General features: G+C 45.3%; 1 protein-coding gene across 1 annotated transcript in view; it reads right to left on the bottom strand.

The window, feature by feature from the left end:
• Positions 1–3016: 3016 nt before the first annotated feature.
• Positions 3017–19555, bottom strand: part of FBXO32 (F-box protein 32) — a 33756-nt gene continuing 17217 nt past the window's right edge. Inside the window, exons 5-9 of the mRNA XM_007943413.1 lie at positions 12201–12294; positions 11281–11465; positions 5761–5943; positions 4400–4543; positions 3017–3106 (exon numbers count right to left, since the gene is read on the bottom strand). Coding sequence (XP_007941604.1) covers positions 3017–3106; positions 4400–4543; positions 5761–5943; positions 11281–11465; positions 12201–12294 — 696 coding nt within the window. The remainder of the gene's footprint in view (positions 3107–4399; positions 4544–5760; positions 5944–11280; positions 11466–12200; positions 12295–19555) is intronic.

The raw sequence follows: 19555 nt of genomic DNA, 5'->3' as shown, positions 1-19555 counted from the left end.
GTGCTGACACAGATACTGATACTCTGTGCTATTGTGACCTTCCCCATTGTCTCCACACAAACCACATCAGAGATATGTCATTTCTACTCCTTCCCCTCTCCCTCTCCACCTGCCATTTCCTTCTTTATTCTCCCCTTCAATGAAAAGGACCACAAAGGTTGGTTTCTTCTTATTTTTCCTTAAAATGTTTCTTTGTCTCTGTGCTATGCCACCTCTAGTGACCCTACAGCAGCTGGGGAGACCCCAAAGGCACCATCTTGGTAAATGTTTTGGGAACCGCCATCCCATCACTTGGGGGTGGGAGTCTCTGGGGGTGCAGTTAAGCATTCAGCTACTGACTGACTCCAAGGTTGGTGGTTTGAGTCCACTCAGAGGCACCTTGGGAAAAAGGCTAGTGTTGTACTCCTAAAGGGTTGCAGCTACGAAAACCTTATGGAGGGCAGTTCTACTCTGAAACACTTGGGGTCGCCAGGGTCGGAATCAGCTCTACCACAACTGCTATCCTTGGGCGTAGGGATCGGCTGCACAAACTTGCACTGTTGCCTGTACTGTGAGATCACCTGCATTGCTGACCACGCAAATGAGGCAGCTCCACTAGTTTAGTGGTGACTGTCCAAAGCAGGCAACGCTTGGGGGACTGCAGACCTGAAAGTGCCATGAATTCACATACCTGATCAGCAAGAAGGGGCAGAGGTCACAGATGGTGGAAAACGTGGAAGGAAGGCCAATGAACTCCTAAAACTAAAAGTGTCACTCAGAGTTGAATGTCCCCGAGCTCTGACACCAATGACAGAACTAGCTCTACCCCACACCCTTAAGGACGCTGAGACGTTTGAGAGAACATGGCTGAATTATGAAAGAGCTAGGTTTTTATTCAATATTCTAGGCCATGCATTCTTAATGTGAAATTGGTTCTTGAGGGGACAAAAACATCTTAGATATTATGATGGTCTGTGGCCCTCCAAAAGTCAGCCCTACTTGACAAAATCTTTTAATACTTAATGTATCCCATTGGAATTTAATTTCAGTTTACTTTTTCTTCTTTTGGCGCTAATAATGAAAAAAAGATTGAGAACACTGGTCTAGGTATAAAAGTTGCAAAGTGAGGAGACCTGAATTGGGATTCACTTCCTTTCTGAATGCTGGTACTTGGGTTATGTGTAATTGAGGGGGAAGGTATGAAAAGAGTACTGCACCCCCAGCTTGTCCCTGGCCTTGTTTCTGTACCTCCTTAATCATCTTCCCCCTCTTCCTGATCGCTCCAATTCAAGGTTCAACTCCTAAAGACACACTGTTCTGCAGCATGAATGTGAATCATGTTCCTACTTCTCCTTCATGTAGTTGCCAAGGGAATGTAGGGTGGCAACATTTTTTTTGTCCCCCTTCTCCCTGGCCTCCCAAATAAAAAAGAAAAAAAAAAAAAAAACAACAGCATAAAATATGTACATTGTTGTAAAAAAGCTATGTTCTATAAAAAGTAAAAAACAAAAACGTTTCCCACTCTCTCAGAAATACATGATAATTAACTCATCAAGTCCTGAGATGTTCATCCTTTACCTCCCAAGATCCCCTGGGGCAGATCTTAAGTACCCAACTCTCAAGCAAGTTGAGGATAAACTCATGTACCTTCTCTCCCTATTTGGCTGGACCTCCAGGCTTTATTTTATCCCTCCTATAAGAAGCCCTAGCTAAATTCTGATGTTGGACATAAACAAAAGAAAGCTGCTGAGCTCATCATCTCACCAAGGGCAACAGCAGCTGGTGAAAGGCTTAATTGGCTGATAGTAAAACCTGTCTCATCAGCCTTTATCAGCACCTGGGCTCCAACCAGTCGACTGAGACACGCTGACCCGTGAAGATGCCAAGGAAGCCCAGACAAACCAGGAAGTTAAACAGGGATAAGGACATCTTCACAGCTTCAGGGGTGACAAATTCTTTTCTGCAGCAAGATGTCCTTTGGGACTGTCTTTAATTGTCCTTAAGTTTCCCCAAATGAGCTATAAGAAATACGAAAGAGAAAAAGGCCTGGGCTTTGGGGTTTGCTCTAGGAAAGATGCAACTCCAAAGAGGGCCCTCTTCCCCTCAAAAAGTCTGAAACAAGATGAGGACTGCTTCCAACATCTCTTTCCACTTGCAATCACTTTTTAGAGTGGTGAAAAACTCACAAGCCAAACGGACACTTCCTACTAGACAAGGTACCTTGTCTGAAAAAGCACTGTATGTTTTCCGAGGTAGAGTATTGTGTGGGATCTTTGTAAGATAAGGCCCTATGTGCCAGGCAGGTTTACAATGGGTGGCACTTCCTCTGTCTTTTCAGAACAAACACAAAATCAAACCCAAAAGCCCAGGAACGTCTCGTGTGCTGTCATGGTTCGCCTTCTTTTATGTAAGTATTCACATCGTGAACAGTGTTCTACCTCGTGTTTGGGTCTTGCTTTTTCCTTCCACATCTTTAGGGAACTATAAAGGAGTTTCAGTGAACATACAGAGAATCTCAGTTTCACTGCTGAGATCAAATGCTTGCCCTTATCGTCTTGCTGGCAAATCATTAGGAAAGAAGTTTATTTACAGTATTTCTGCTTTTCCATACCAGTTCTACTGAGAAGTCCACATTCTTAAACTCCAATCAGCAACTGCATCTCTGTCCACCATCGTCCTCCTATTGACTTATCTCAGGAGTTTTGAGCCAATGTATAAATGTACAGAGAAGCCCTGGTGGTGCAATGGTTAAACACTTGGCAGCTGACCGAAAGGTCAGTGGTTTGAACCCACCAGCTGCTCCGTGGGAGAACAATGCAGCAGTCTGCTTGCATAAAGATTTACAGCCTTGGAAACCCTATGGGACAGTTCTACCCTGTCCTATAGGGTCGTTATGAGCTGGAATTCGACTCGACAGCAGTTTTTTTGATTTTGTTTTTGTATAAATGTACACTATTTACAAATGAAGCGTCCAAACTCTGTATTCCCAACTATCCAATCAGCAGGGATATTCTGAATGGCTGTCATGTGCTGGGAGTCAGAACTTGAACAAGTTGATAAAGTCCTGGGGTGAAAGTGAGATGGAGCAGCTCTCGGGGTTATTGGCCGTGCACGGGTGGTCAGTGCCCTGGAAAGGAACATTGTGGTTAGGTTTGCATTCTCAGGGGCACTTTGCTGGCTTTTAGCACCATAAGGCATTGCCCAGCCTCAAAACAACATGCCTTGGTCAAGAATGTCGCAGGGCATACAGTGGGAGGAAAAATGTGGAACAAAATTCAAAAACACAATAATGACAAGAATTACTGGTAGGATAGAGTCTGGTGGGACCCCCTAAGACTATGGCCCTGGGATTCCCTTCGGGCCTGAGATAAGGCTCACTCCCAAGGATTGGCTCTCAGCCCAACAGTAGAAAGACTTAATGCAGAGCACCCCAACCCAGGGCAATGCACCCACCTACTCTATGGAGATACACCCCTTGGAGCAATCGGCCATGGGGCACCAGAGGGGCAGAATTCACATGGAGGGAAAGCTGGACAGACAGGAGTGCATAACTAAGAAGGGCACGGGGGGGGGGTGGTTTACAAGGAATGGAGGGGAGGAGAGCAGGTTAGGATTGGGGATGGTAATGGGGGTGTGAAATCAAATGTACATGAACTGTTGAATGTAAAACAAATTTTGCTCTGTAAATTTGTATCTGAAGCATAATTTCAAAAAAATGAGAGAGAGAAAGAGAGAGAGAGAAAAAAAAGAATATACACAGACTCTTAAAAAAAACCAATAATGTTGCAGGGTTGGAAAAACTGAAGAGCTGTGTGCGTGTGAGTGTGTGTGTGCACACATCTGCCTGTCAGCACAGAAATAGGAGCACTGGGGAGTGGGTGTGGCATTGGTGGCTCAGGAGTAGAATTTTTGCCTTCCACGAGGGAGACCTGGGTTTGATTCCCAGCCAAGGCACCCCAAGTACGGCTCCCACCCGTCCGTCAGCGGAGGCTTGTGTGATGCTATGGTTCTGAGCAGGTTTCATCAGAGCTTCCAGACTAGGATGGACCAGCAAGAAAGGCCTGGTGACGTACTGCCACATATCAGCCAATGAAAACCCAGTAGCTCACGGTGGTCTGATCTGCAGCCTATCACAGGGCTGGGACAGGACCAGCAGGGTTTCTTTACACTTTGCATGGGGTCTCCAGGAGTTGGGCACCAACTCAAAGACAGCTAACAACAACAACAACGAGTTGTAGGAAGAAATAAACGTACAGGAATGAAATCCATTAAGGGGTTTGAGAGTCTCTCAGCAGAGTCTGAATCAGTTGGAGGCTATAATCAGGATTAATGGGAAAGGAGTTGGCAATGCAACCAGTGGCCCTGGCGGCTCTCAGGGTCTGAGCTAAGGGTCTGTGGCAGCCACCTCTGAGACACATACCTTCCAGGAAAGAATGTGGCAGTGTCTGCAAAGTTGAAGGGTGTCTCCATACTGCTCTTTCCTTGGGTAACATCGGACAAGTTTAAAATACATCTTCTTCCAATCCAGCTGCCCTTTGTCTGACAAAATTAATCGCTTGCGGATCTAAAAATCAAACAAATTAAAGTAGCTGCAGTAGAGTTCACCAACAAGATGGTTTGTGGTTTTCTGGTTCTGAAAATTTCGGCCCCTGACCTCTATTTTCTCCTCTATCTTGCAATAAGCCTGCTGCTGTCGAGTTAATGCTGACTCATAGTGACACTAGAGGACAGAGTAGAACTGTCCCATAGGGTTTCCAAGGCTGTCAATCTTTAAGGAGGCAAACTGCTTCATCTTTCTCCCACAGCACAGCTGGTGGGTTTGAACTCCCAACCTTTTGATTAGAAGCTGAATGCTTTAACCACTGCTCTACTAAAGGAAAAAACAGCCAAGCTATAAAGAAGTACCTTTATTTTCTTGGCTCTCCCCAGTTAATGAGTAGTTTCTAACCAGTCTTTAAAAGAAAGAGGTGCTGGTGACATCTTGTTAGTGTCCTCTACTAAATTGTATTTGGATGGGCCTTTAAAAAGTTTAGATGATCTCAGAAAACAACTTAAATTCTTCCTTTGCTATAGACGCGAGTGATTGTTTCCGGGGAGCTGTGGTAACTGCTTGGCACCGCGGCTCCATTTTATATCTAAATATTAGCAGCTCCACGAACAGAACTTGTTGAACTAACACGTCTATATAAAGAAGCTGGGGGAGAAAAAAAATCCCAAACCAAAACAACCTTTGAGGCAGCATGACAAATGGAAACAAGCCTAGAGTTGGTGTCACAAGGCCCAAGTTCAAATTCAAGGCCAGTTTCCTCACCCAGAGATTTACTCAACAATTTGGATATGTCACTTAGCGATTTGTGACCTTAGTCTCTTCGTCTGTTTAAAGTGGGCATGACAGCACCTACTTTTTAATTAAGTCCCCTCTCTGAGTTGTCAGAATAAAATGAAATAATGTCTGTAAAAGCCCTTTCACTGCAAAGTACCATACAAGTGTAAGTGATTTTGTTATAGGAAAAAAAGGACTGGTGCCAATTCATGAATTTTGTTTTGAGCAAGTTATGAAATGTGAATGTGCCTTTTCTTTATCAAGACCATCCAAACACACTACTCACACTCACACACACACACACACATTAGTTAGTATCTCCTTGGAATGTCATTTTCTCGTGAAACCTGGAGCCCAGCAGGGCAGGCACCCACACCTCATGTTCCAGAAGGGTACACGGGGAGCTTGGGGACAGGGGCCGACAGGGAGAGCAGGAGGAAGGGCCGCGGGCCGCTGACCTGCCGCTCGGAGAAGTGGTACTGGCAGAGCCTCTTCCACAGCAGCCGGTCCTCGCTGAGCGTGTGCAGGTCGGGCGCCGCCTGGCCCAGGCTGACCAGGTCGCGGCCGTCACTCAGCCTCTGCATGATGTTCAGTTGTAAACACAAGGGCAGGTCTGTGAAGGTGAGGCCTTTGAAGGCAGGCTGTGAGGAGAAGGAGGACTTTCAGCTGAGGGGGCGAGAGCAGTACCTCTCCGGGTGACACCCCCCCCACAGCTACCGCTGGAGAGAGCTTTGGGTGGGCGAGCAGCACGGGTATATTCCAGGCCCTCTGGGGAAGACCGGAGTCAGTTTCCCCACGTGCAAAACGAACAGTTTCAGAAGACTCTTAAGATCCCTTTCTGCTCTAACAGTCAGACTTGGAGCAGCTTCTGTGTGTTTCATCAGAAGTGTCCGACTTGACAATTTCTACTGCTCCTTCTACCTGCAGGGGCCCACGTGGTGCAACAGTTAAGCCCTCAGCTGCTAACCCACCCGCAGCTCCACGGAAGGCTCACAGGGCTTCCTGGTGATCCGCTGCAGTAAAGATGACAGCCAGGGAAGCCCTACGGAGCAGTTCCGCTGTCACACGGGGTCGCTGTGAGTGGGAATCCACTCTACAGCACTAACAGAAATGACGGCTCCGCCTCACACTGCTGGGCTGAACTCTGAATTGGAGATTTTCAGTTCAGGATTTTGCCAGACCGCCAAGGCCCTGAGACTTCTCTGTCATATATCATCTGCTGCTGATCATCTGAGCTAATAAAACTGCCATGAGGTTTTCTTTTTGTTTCCAGTACTTCAAAGCATCTACTTTTTTGGTTAAAAGTCCCAGGCCGATTATTCCATTAACTCCTATTAAAGGCAAGCCCACTTGGCGGAGTGCACGCTGTCAAATTTGCAAACCTGAACTTTTCCAAAATCCTTGCCCAGACCCCATGCTGAGCCCTGACTCCTGATAAATGGTTAACTGCCTGCATGCTTTCTCCTTTTTGAATATAAAATAAACATGTAAAAGACAAAGAAGTCACTCTTACTCCTCCAAGTAAGCATTTGGCTGACCTCCATTTATGTCCACTGCACACCCCTCAACGTGCTTCAAAACACTGCCTTCCACCTGGTGCCCAGGAAGTATATTGGATTTTCTTTTCCGCAAACCAATTCTCTTAATTTTTCCCTTCATCCTTTACTATGTTAACTATTTTTGCCAATAAAAATCGGTTCTATAGAATTAGATGTGAATATTTTGAAGGAAAACATGATTCTGTGTTGAAAGATACTGCTAGAACCTGGGCAAACAGAAAGCAATTACTATAAATGTCATTTTCACATTTTCATGCACTAACATAACTTTTTTAGTTTTGGTCCAAACTGCTACAAAGTAAGTTTTAAAATACGATCCACACTGAAGTAATTAAGTCCCCTCTCTGGTTCTTTCTTATCTCAGGAAGGTTGGCCTTTGTGCAAAAAGTTCTTCAAGGCTCTGAGGGTTCCTAGCACTGCTCTCAGAATAAGGGAGCTCAGAGCCAAGGAGGGTCATGAAGGAGAAGGATGGGAGGCAGCAGGGTGTCAGGGTCAAAGGCACAGTCCTGGAGACAGGCCTGGGTTCCAGCTCCAAGCTACACCTTGCAGTCTGTGAAGCTCAGGCCAAATTTTCTTGACTACTCAGTTTAATTTCTCTCATCCAGAAAATGGGGCCCCTCTGGGGAAGTGCTCCTCTGTCCTAAAGAGTTGCTATGAGTTGGAGTCAACTTGATGGCAGTGGGTTATAAAATGGGGAAAAACGTATCCTATAGTGTTGCTGGGCACAGTGGGTAAGATCGTGTATATAAGTCCTTGGCACCCACACTTGTTGCTGTTGAGTCGATTCCAAGTCATGGCAACCCTATTGGACAGAGAAGAAGTGCCTCATATGGGTTTCCTTGGCTGTAATTTTTGCAGAAGCAGATTGCCACATCTTTCTCCCATGGAGTGGCTGGTGGGTTCGAACCGCCAGCCTTTGGGTTAGCAGACAAGTGCTTCAACCACAGCGCTCCTAGGACTCTTTGGTACTTAGCACAGGTGCCTCCGAAATATAAGCTGTTGTCATGACTACCACTAACAATTATTCGCTCAAAAACCAAACCAAACTCGCTGCCGTTGAGTCAATCCCGATGCATTGCCACCCTCATCGGGTTTCCAAGGCTGTCAATCTTTACAGAAGCAGATGCCTCATCTTTCTTACGCAGAGTGGCTAGTGGGTTCAGACCACTGAACTTCTGCTTAGGAGCCAAATGCCTGTAACCACTACACCACCAGAGCTCCTTAACAATTTATTCATGAGGTGAGTTAATTAATACATGTAAAGCACTTAGAAGAATGTGTGCTACAGAGCAAGCCCTTAATAATAACAGCTGACATATTTAAAATACTTACTCAATGTCAGACATTGTTCTAAGTATTTTCTGTATATGTTGTTAGGTGCTGTGGAGTTGGTTCCAACTTATAGAGTCCCTATGCATAACAGAACGCAACACTGCCTAGTCCTTCACGATCTCATAACGCTGCCATGCCCAAGTCCACCATTGTAGTCACTGTGTTGATCCATCTCGTTAAGGGTCATATATATATGGTCATACATATATTTTTTTCTTTTCTATATATCCCTGTGCATGTACTAAGTCTCACACCAAGCCTATGAGGTAGGTGTTATTGTCTCATTTTCCAAATGAGGAAAGTGAGGCACAGAGAGGTTGAATAACTTGCCCCAAGTCCTATAGCTGGTAAATTACCATCATCATCCATAACAATCTGTTGCCATCAGGTTGGTTTCTGATTCATGGTGACTCCATGGTGTTAAAGAGTAGAACAGCTCTTGGCTGAAATCTTTGTGGAAGCAGATTACCAGGTCTGTTTTCTGTGAAGCTACTGGGTGGGTTCAAACCGTCAACCTTTCAGTTAGCAGCCAAGCCCTTAACCATTTGCACCACCAGAGCTCCTTAGCACTCACAATACAGGGTGATATTTACCAATTTTATTTCTTTGAACTTGAAACAAGTACTTCCAGGTGGGCAGTGAGAGGAGACTCCCCTTCAAACATTTATTCATTCAACTAAAATGTATTGATGCCTCATGCTGTGCAACAGGTACCAGGGACAGACCAGGGAATGAGATGGGTAGCATCCTTGTCCTCATGGAGTTTATAAGCAATCGATGGTAACAGAAAAGTGAATACGCCTATGAGGTAACTTCAGATCGCAGTAACTGCTCTGAAGGTGACTTGATAGTGGCTTCGTTAGACTGTATGGTTAGGGAAGGCTGCTGTGAGGGGTCATTTGAGCTGAGTCCCAGAAGTCAAGAAGAAGTCAACTGTGCAAAGCTAAGCGGAAAGAATATTCCAGGCAGAGCAGAGGGATCAGCGAGCGTAACAGCCCCCCGAGGCAGGAACAAGCTTGGAGTGTGCACAGAAAAGGGTGGCCTGGCTGGGTACAGGGAGAGAGGGGGAGTGCAATGGACTTCAGTGTTTGATCCATTCCACATGGGATTTTATTGGATTAAAAAGGTTTGGAAAAAGCTGGATCATTGGATAAAAAGTTGGAAGAAAGCTGGATTGCAAAAAAGTTTGGAAACCACTGCTGTTAAGAAAGCCTCACCATTTTAGGAATAAGGAGTCCGGGTTCTGGCCTTAGTTCCGGCCTCATTCCTGGGGGAGTCATTGGGCTTTTCTGACCCTTGCTCTCATCCCAATCCCACCCATTAAGGAGTAATAGCAACTATAATGCCCACTTCTGAAACATGTTTGTGGATCAGCTAATGCGGGTTCTATGGAAGTTCAAGGTATGGGGGCAGATGTGGCCAAGGGGGCCCCTGTCGGGGGAAACCCAGCCATCTAAGCAGATGGACCGAGAGCTGGAGGGAGGACGGCCTTGGGATAAATGGGACTTGCCCACTTCTATCACTGGCTGGATAATTTTCTCTTACGCTTAGAGACGGCAGTAACACGAAGCCCGGGCTACAGAGGGAATGCCAGAACTCTGGTGGAAGGTGTCAGGGGATTTTCCGTGAGAGATAAGCTGGGAATTTGGGTCTCAAATTCACATTGTCAAACTCTGCCCCCACTTGAGAGATAGGAATGGGGTCCAGTAAACATTCACCCTAAGTACTCGCATTCTCTTATAATAAATCAAATCATCAAGACGCTTTATGAAAGATCACCTGAACTTGTGTCCTGCTGTGTATGTGTGTGTGTGAGTGAGTAAGTAAATGTGAGAGAGAGACAGAGACAGAGAGAGAGAAAGAGGGAGAGAGAGAGAGAGGGAGAGAGAGAGCTGCAGCCTCTGCTACTCTAAGGAAATCACCTAACTCTGAGGCTTCTCTTTGTTCTTCTGTCTCAGGGTTTAAGAAACCAAGGCTCAGAGCAGTTATTAATATGAAACTCAAGGACACTGCATTAAAAACTTTATATAATCAAATAATGATTTAAAAGAGGTCAAAGGGGCTTCTTCATGCTATTCTTTCTCAAGATGGGGCAGCTCCAGCTTTTATCAGCTTCGGTCCCGGAAACCACTTAGGGCAGCAGCCGTGGTCCCTGATTAGATAGGTGAGCCGTTGAAGAGCGTTAGTCCATTAGTGAGCCTTCTGCGATTACGCCAGTGTTCCTTCTCACATTTTTGTGGGCCCGAGTCCCTCTGCTTACTAAGATGATGGCAAACACGAGGGCTTAGCTATGCTTTGAAAACCAAAAGAAACTACTGGTAGTGAGGCTCACTTACTGGGAATATAGGGTCTTTTTTAAAACTCTTGCTGTGAGTGAGATTTGCTCATCTCTTTTCCTACATACGTGTTCCGGTCTTTAATCAAAGGCTTCCTTCGTCACCACTACCGATATGTAAAACTAGAATCCGGAAAGGTTGATACCAGGTTCCCGAGTCACTGACATCACAGCTCTATTGTATTTGAGGCAGCCTACTAAAGCTATCAAGGGTCCCTGGTAGTGCAATGGGTAAGCACTCGGCCGCCAACCAACGGTCAGTGGTTCAGACTTACTAGCTGCTTTGTAGGGGGAAAAAAGACCAGGCAATCTGTGCCCACACAGTCTAGAAAACCCTGCGGGGCGTTCTATTCTGTCCTATAGGGTTGCTATGAGTCAGAATTGACTAGTTGGCACAAACAACAACACTGGAGGTATGAACAACAAGTTCTTCAAGAGGAAATGGGCAAAGAGGAGAGGTCTCCAAACCCCACTCAAGAATTCAGCATTTCCCAAAATGCCAAGTTTCCAATTTCCCCACGATGTTCCAATCCTTCACATACTTTGATGCTAATCTGCCAAGTTCTTCCCACCCTCCGTTTACCTGGAAGCCTCCCAGCCCACCCTTAGCACCCAGTAGAGAGCATCGAACCGGAACAGGCCAGGCTTTTCATCACCACAGGGATTGAAGGTCGCAGGGAAGCCGCCCAGCACCTTGCTGGGGCACCGCCAGGACCCTCTCTGCTAGGAGGAAGCTGCGTGCTCGCGCTTACCCGCGTGATCTGGATGTTGTTCAGCTGCTGCTGCCAGTGGAGAATCGTCTCCATCCGATACACCCACATGTTAATGTTCCCGACCAGCACAGACTTGCCGACTCTTTGGACCAGCGTGCACAAGGATGTGTAGAGAGTCTGCAGGAGTTCTCTTATGAGCCTGATGTTTTGCTGGTCCTCAAGGACTAGAGTGGGAAAGGAAAACAAACAGTCATAATACTGGAACGTGCTGTATTTGATAAGTGGACTTCTCTCCATCCTGCTGTTACCCTCTGGAGAAAGTGAATGGCTGGAGGGTCCATGATCTAGGGCCGTCTTTGTTCTCCTCCTTAGCTTTCTACAAAGCCTCGTTCGCATCTCATTGTTCCATCAGCACCCAAGGGTCACCTGATCTGAAAGCGTTTTTTTTTTTTTGCCCAGCTGTGGATATGGAAGGAGGGAGGAAGACCTCCTGGAGCCAGGAGCCTGGGCTCTCCTCCTGTCTGCCTAACTCTCTGCTCCTCTCGTGCCCACTTCCTCTCACGAGCCTCAGTTTCCCCATGTGTACAATGACTTGGTTGAACCAGAGACCTAAGGTTCCTTCTAGATCAAATAGTTCATGAATTGATGCTGCCTTCTGCACAGCTTGATTTCTATGAATTTGGAATCCTGAGGCTCAGAAGCCCAGGACATGTGCCTACAGTGAGAAGTGTGCAAGGGTCCCAGATGGATGATCATCCCAATGTAAGGACAGGAGGGTGACGGTCCCCCCGTGTTACGGGCATGAGTTGCACCCTTTCTGAATTAGAATCTGGCACCCCTGAAATGCCTTTCCATTCACTCACATTTCTTTAAATCGAATGCCATGTCCACTCTATCGGAAGGTCCGCGCCCCACCCCCATGTCTTTAAGAAGGGGTGAGAGAGTGTGAGAGAGTTCACCTTTCAGTACCACTTTTTCCAAAATGTTCATGAAGTTCTTCTGGGCAATGCCACTCAGGGATGTGAGCTGTGACTTCGCTATCAGTTCTAACAGCTGTGGATAAAAATAGAAGTTGCTAGACTTAGAATACAGAGATATTTTTCTCTTCTAATCTTTACTTTTGAGTCACATGACAGACTGGGGGGAGGCGGGGGAGAAAAAAAGCCCCAGTGCAATAAAAAGGAGACGCTGAGAGTGAAAGACAAATGGGTGTCATTCAAAACCTAGGAATCAGGCTGAACATTTAAGGCCTTTTTCTTTTTAAATATAGAGAGCTTTGGCTTTAGCCAAACATTCTATTTGTCCTACTTCAGCAACTGGAATGACAATACTCTGAAGGGAACCAAACCTCCCATGACCTGCGAGATGTTTGACTTTTGCATAAGCACCCCCAGTGGGAAGTCTTCTGCCCTCACATGAACTTCTCTCCCACTGGCACTACTGCCTGCAGAGCACCTAACAGCACAAGCTCAGCAGTGATGTGTATTGCCTGAAGAAGTGGCCATTCTTATCCAGGTAACACCCACTGATGCAGCATTCAGTAAAAATGTCTATTAATTAGAACCTCTCTTTGCACTTAACTTTCTGGAGAAAGAGGCCAATTACAAGAAGAGAGAGAACATTCAAGGAAGTATGGCGTATATGGAGTCCCTGGGTGTTGCAAATGTTTAAGCCCTTGGTTGCTAATGGAAAGGATGGAGGTTCAAGATGCCTTGGAAGACAGTCCTGGTGATTGACTTCCTGAAAATTCTATGGAGCACAGCTCCACTCTGACGCACGTGAGGTCACAAAGAGCTGTAGGTGGGCAACTTGACGGCAACTGGTTTGCTTTGTTTCATAGCATAAATATATGTTTCTACTTAGAGGTAGTGATACTATATTGGCTAAGAGCTTGGGTTCTTGGAGCTCTTAGCCTTAAGTTCAAATCTTGATTTGACCACTCAGCAGCTCTGTGGCTATGGGCAAGTTACTATATTTCTTGGTGCTCCGGTTTCTTCACCTGCACTAACAATACTTAGAGTCCTCAAGGTTGTCGTGAGCTTTAAATGAGGGAATGCACATCAGTCCTTGCCCTAGTGCCTGGACTGATTAGGTACTAAATGAAAGTTGGCTTGTTTGTTGAGAGAGTACATCCCATTCTTACCACTCTTCGCCATGCCCAAATGAAAAGAAATAAAGATAGTAAGTTAGTGCCTTCTTAGGCCAAGCTTTCTTCCCTTCTACAGCAAAATTCTTTACAGATGGGGCAAGATTTTCATAAAAATCAAAGATTCTGTGGTTGAAAAATAAAATGTCAGATGGGAAGGGGTTTTAGAGATCATCTAGTTCAGTTCACTCAACAGATGAGAAAATGAGGCTCCAAAGATGAAAATGTTACCAACCACCCCACACCAGCAAGACGACTCAACAGAGTCCTCAACCCAGGAAAATGAAGGACACATCTCATGCTTTCAAAGGGCTATCAAACAAAAGAGGTTTCTATAAAATGAATGCCATTAATTTCATCAGAAACTGCCAGCCCCCGACCATAGTTATAAAGTTACCTTGATGCAGAAAACGAAGGTTCCCTCTTTGACATTAAAATTTGAATCTCTGCTGCTCAAAACTTTGCAGGGGGGTTTACTCTCCTTGTCAGACCCCAGCCCAACTTCCACTTCAAGGAAAATAAACACTGAATATTAAATTATTCTGGGTGCTGGACCCAAGAGCAAGAGAGAACCAGCAAAGTGAAATGGTTAAACATTGGGCTACAGAAGAGACCAGAAAGTTTTGGATCAAAGCCCCAGTAATTTAGGGCACTTCTGCTTACAAGGAATGTGTCTAAAAAATTTGCCCCCATGGAGTCCTGTAGGAGGCTGGCAAGCCATGTATAGATTGTTAATTTTGGGGACATCATTTTTTTTTATTGTTGCTGAAAATAGGTGCAGCAAAATATAACCAATTGAACAATTTCTACATGTTCAATTCAGTGACTTTGGTTATATTCTTTAAGTTGTGCATCCATTTTCACCCTCCTTTTCCAAATTGTTCCTCCCCCATTAACATAAACTCACTGTCCCCTCAAGCTTCCTATCTAGCCCTTCAAGTGGCTGTTGTCAATTTGGTCCCATATAGACAGTTCTTGAAAAAAGCAGTGTTAAAGGCTGATATTCTTTACTACTTAAGCCATCTATTGCTTGGTAAATAAGATTTTTGGTTTAAGGGTTAAAGATTATCTCAGGGCAATAGTTTCAGAGGTTCCTCCAGCCTCAATGGCTCCAGAAAATTGGACATAAGTTTACTTTACATTAGAAAAAGAAAACAAAACCAAAACCAGGCTTATGTATCGTCCTCACATTCAAGGAGAGATGTGGTTGCCTGATCTGGAGAAGGTGAGAAAAGGCTGAGGCTCACTTGTTAAGATTAGTACTGGGGACCCAAAGTTGGGAGTCAGGGGCTGACTACAGGCCTGCTAAGACAGGCAAGAAGTCAAAACATCAGCAGAGGTCACATTCATGGGTAGTGACTACACAGAATGCCCTCTGCCTGTCTGGATCAACTCTGCCACCAACCAGCACATGACAGTCAGAAGAGGAAGGAGAAATGGCATAAAGGGATGGGCCAAACCTTCTCTCTATCTCTCTGACCAACAGTGAGATTCAGGAGGTGAGCCGAGGGTCTATTAATACCCTGAGCCTCCCATGACCAGTATAAAGCAAGAGGAAAGAAAACAAAGCCCAGAGTGGTTCCCTGCCCTGCACAGGGACTTATCATTGGGTGTGGGGGAGTCAGGGGATGGGAAGAGGGAGGGGTGAGGTTCAGACCAAAATCCAACCCAATCCCAGATTCCGTGTGACTACCATCACATGAGGGTGTCTGTTTCAATCTTGTCCAAAAATGCATCAATCACAAGGTCAAGAAAACTCTCAAGGGTGTCACCTTGCATTTGAGGGGACAAAAAAGTCCTTTGGTCTGAACTGAGGTGACAGTTTATGACTAAGAAGGAGGAAGAGGAAGAGGAAAATACAGCAAAAATGTGTCAATCCATAGTAGATCAACTACCCTGTGTTTAATTCTATCACACAGGTATCCCTCTATTCACTGCCAGGCAACTGTGGCATCAGGAGAAAGAACCCCAGAATCAGAGGAGACTTGAGTTCCCACCAGGGTGACCTTTACAACTCTTGTTCATTGAGTTCACTGAGTGCCCACTCTGACCCAGCTGGTCGTAGGTGATGGGGATGTGGTGAAAAGGACACCCAGTCCTTAGACTCATTCAGTTGACTGTCTAGTTTATGGTATGTGTTTAATTTCTTATGTGTTTAATCCCAGTTTCTTCATCTCTAAAACGGAAATAAAATAGGCCTTACATAATTCTCAGGGTTGTGATGAGAGTTAAATGACATGACTATGTAAAAACCTACTGTAAATGCTGAAAACCCCATTGAGCATGTATGTCTACTGTCTGCTGACATACATGGGGCTGGCATGAGTTGGAATCAACTTGATGGCAACTGGTGGTGTTACTATAACCATTATTTCTTCCTCTCCCAATGTCCAATATCTCTGTTGAGTTTAAAGTTGCTAACAGAGGTTGGCAAACTTTTTCTGTAAAAAGCCAGATAGTAAATATTTTAGGCTTTGTGGGCCATGTGATCTCTGTCACAACTATTCAATTTTGCCTTTGTAGTATAAAAGCAACCATAGACAACATGTAAACAAATGGGCATAGCTGTGTTATAATAAAACTTTATTTACAAAAACAAGTGGAGGGCCAGATTCGGCCTTTGGGCCATACTTCTCCAACCTCTGGCCTATATCACAGAGTTTAAGGGTGAGAGGCCCTCAGTTTTTCCATGTGTAAAATATGCATGATAGTACTTACTTTAGAATAGCTATGAACACTGTCTAGGAGCTCTGGTAGCATAGTGCCTAAGGCACTTGACTGCTAACCAGAAGGCTGGCGGTTCAAACTCACTAGCCACTCCTCGGAAGGAAGGTTGGGCAATCTACTTCCGTAGTAATATTGCCTCGGCAACCTAAGGAGGGGTCGCTATGAGTAGGGTCTGACTCGATGGCACATAACAACAACAACAACATGAACAGTGTCTGGTACAAAGAATATACTCAGTAAGTTATTATTATTAGTTTTTTTTTTTATAATAGAGCACTCTTAGGTAAACTGATTGCCATGCAGAGAATGGTGAATTAACACCTGGTTTAAAGATCTTTCCAAACCCCCCCAAAACCAGACCCATTGCCGTTGAGTTGATTACAACTCATAGTGACCCTGTAGAACACAGCAGAAGTGCCCCACAGGGTTTCTAAGGCTGTAATCTTACAGAAGCAGACTGCAACATCTTTCTCATATAGAGTGGCTGGTGGGTTCAAACTGCCAACCTTTTGGTCAGCAGCTGAGCACTTAACCATTGCACTGCCAGGGCTCCTTTTTAGAATCATTATATTTCAATTTTATGTACCCTTAACCAAATGCTTAAGTGACTTCAAATTTTAATATTCCTTTTCATCATTTTTATTATGTTTGTGATACAGCCAATAGCTCTCTATCTCTTGATAAAAGTTAATGTTGATATATTTTATCAGTGCCTAAGGCATTTGCTAACCAGAAGGTTGGCAGTTCAGACCCACCAGCCACTCCGTGGAAGGAAGATAGGGCAATCTACTTCTGTAAAGATTTACAGCCTTGGAAACCCAATGGGGGTCACTATGAGTTGGAATCGACTCGATGGCAGTTAAGTTTGGTTTTGGTTTGGTATAGCTGCATCGACCATGAGGTCTAACTTTGCTTTAAACAAATATAGCAAGACCATGTATTGTTAAGCTCTGGGGGAACAGAGTCTGGAAATTTTTATATGAACATTACATTGTGACTGGTAATCAGTTTTTAACATTATGGGACAAATGACACCCAGAAAGGGTTAGTAGCATGTTTGTGGTTGTGTGCCATGGAGTCAATTCTGACTCATAGCAACACTGTAGGACAAGGTACAACTCCCGCTTAGGGTTTCCCAGGCTGTAGTCTTTATGGGAGCAGATCGCTAGGTCTTTTCTTCCATGGAGCCACTAGCTGGATTCAAACTGCTGACCTTTTGGTTAGCAGCCAAGTGCTTAACCAGTGAACCACCTGGGCTCAATAGCATGTTAGGTATGAGGCAGTTGTTTTGGGTAAACCATTTAGGTCTACTTTCCACAGCACTGTAACCCTACAGGACCAGAACCAGGAGGTAGCACTGTTGGAACCAGTAGAAAAGACAAAAAAACCAAGCTCACTGCCATTGAGTGGATTCTGACTCATAGCGACCCTATAGGACAGAGTAGAACTGCCACGTAGGGTTCCTAAGGCTGCAAATCTTTACAGAAGAAGATTGCCTCATCTTTCTCCTGCAGAGTGGCTGGTAGGTTTGAACCACCAACCTTCTGGTTAGTAGGCAAATGCTTTAATTACTATGCCATCAGAGCTCCTTAGTAGAGAAGGCAGAATTTTTAAATTTTATTTCTGTGTTAAGAGAGCTGTGTGCCTGCAAGAGTAAGTTTGTATCTAGTAATTTGATTACCAAGATGACTTTGCCAATTGGATCCTTTGCCCCAACCACATGAGAAAAGGAGAACGGAGAAAAATGGCTTCTTTGGAAGTGGCTGTTTTCTGCTGGGCAAATTTTAGCTCAGGTGCCAGTAATTTGTGGTGGTGTTTAAGGAGAGGCAGGAGGTCACGGGGGAGAAGGAGGAGGGCGCGCAGCTCCTCCTGGATTCCATGGTACGGTTAGTGCGGGGGCAGCCTGGCTATCTGGCACAATCCCTGTGCCTACACTGTGCACTCACAGGGATGGTTCTGAGCGACTGGAGGAAGGAATGGTGGTCACTGCGGGCTGAAACCACATCCTGCCCTTCAGCTCCGCCTCGTGCTTTTTATGAGATTTTGAGGAGGAGAAAAATCTTGTTGCGAGCAATATAGAGCAAGTCTTGGAGAGACTATCAGCCAGAATTTGAGTACCTCCAGAAAAAGTGGGGTTCTTCTCTTCCCTCAGTTCATCCCAGCAGTCACATTTTCAAAGATGCATCCGTTCACATCACTTCTCCGCTTGTGGTTGTTGTTAGTTGCCATTGAGTGGATTCCGACTCATGGCGACCCCATGCGGGCAGGGAAGAAATGCCCCACAGGGTTTCCAAGGCTGTTACCTTACGGAGGTGGATTGCCAGGCCAGCGGCGCTGGGTAAGTTCGAACTGCCAACATTTCAGCTAGCAGTCAAGAGCTTGACCCTTTGTGTCCCCCAACGCCTCCTACTTCTCTGCTTAAACTGTTACAAGGCTTTTGTTTACACTTAGAAAAAACCAAACCCCAGCTCCTTGCCACGACTGACAACAATCTCCCTTATCTGGTTCTTGCTGCTTTCCCACACTGGGAAGCCACGCTTCTCAAACGCATTCCCCTCCCAGCCACACAGGCTGGATTTGTTCTTTAAACAGGCCAAGCTCATCCTACCTCCTGGCTTGTGCCCTTGGCCTTGCCCTTGCTGAGCTCCACATCTTCACCCACTCAGCTCCATCTCATCCCTTCAATCTCAGTTCAAATGTCACCTTCTCAGAATGGCCTTCCCCGACCACCCTATATGAATACCACCCAGTTGCCACCTTTATCTTATTATGGTTTCTTTGTTTTCATGGCACTTATGCATGTCTGCAAAGGTCTTGGTTATTTATTCACTTATTGACTAATTAGGATTTCAACTCCCAGGTGGCAAGAGCTTGTTTTGTTCCTACTCTGTCTCATGCTGGCATATAGTAGGCACTTGACAAATATTACTTTTTAAATATATTGGCTTTTGAGAATCACAGAGTGTTGTATCCTGCTAGGGATGAGGAAGGGGGCGGTGGTGGTTCAGTCATAGAACTCTTGCCTCATGTGAGGGAGACTTGAGTTCTATTCCTAGAGTTCTGTTCCCAGCCAATGCACCCCAAGAGCAGCCACCATCCATCAACAGAGGCTTCTGTGTTGCTACGATACTGAATAGATTTATAGAGTTTCCAGACTAAGAAGGACTAGAAACAAAGGTCCAGCAATATACTTCCAAAAATCCATCAATGAACGCCTTATGGGTCATTGAAAAAGACCAGGCTTACTGGTTGGATAAAGACTGGTGGAATTGCTGAGATGATGGCCTTTAGTCCCCCTTTAACCCTTTAATCCACCCCCGTGGCTCAAATTTCAGTCAAACAATGGACAGCCTAGGAAGACAAAACATAAGGAAGGAACTCACTTCCTAGAACAAGCAACCACACAAGATCAAAGGGAAGCATCTGTCCAGGCACAAAGCT

The sequence above is a fragment of the Orycteropus afer genome, unplaced genomic scaffold (assembly GCF_000298275.1).
Source record: "Orycteropus afer afer isolate SDZICR_OR568_19922 unplaced genomic scaffold, OryAfe1.0 scaffold00106, whole genome shotgun sequence".
NCBI lineage: Eukaryota > Metazoa > Chordata > Mammalia > Tubulidentata > Orycteropodidae > Orycteropus > Orycteropus afer.
The sequence above is the reverse complement of the archived record's forward strand: the minus strand, read 5'-3'. Positions and strand labels throughout refer to the sequence as shown.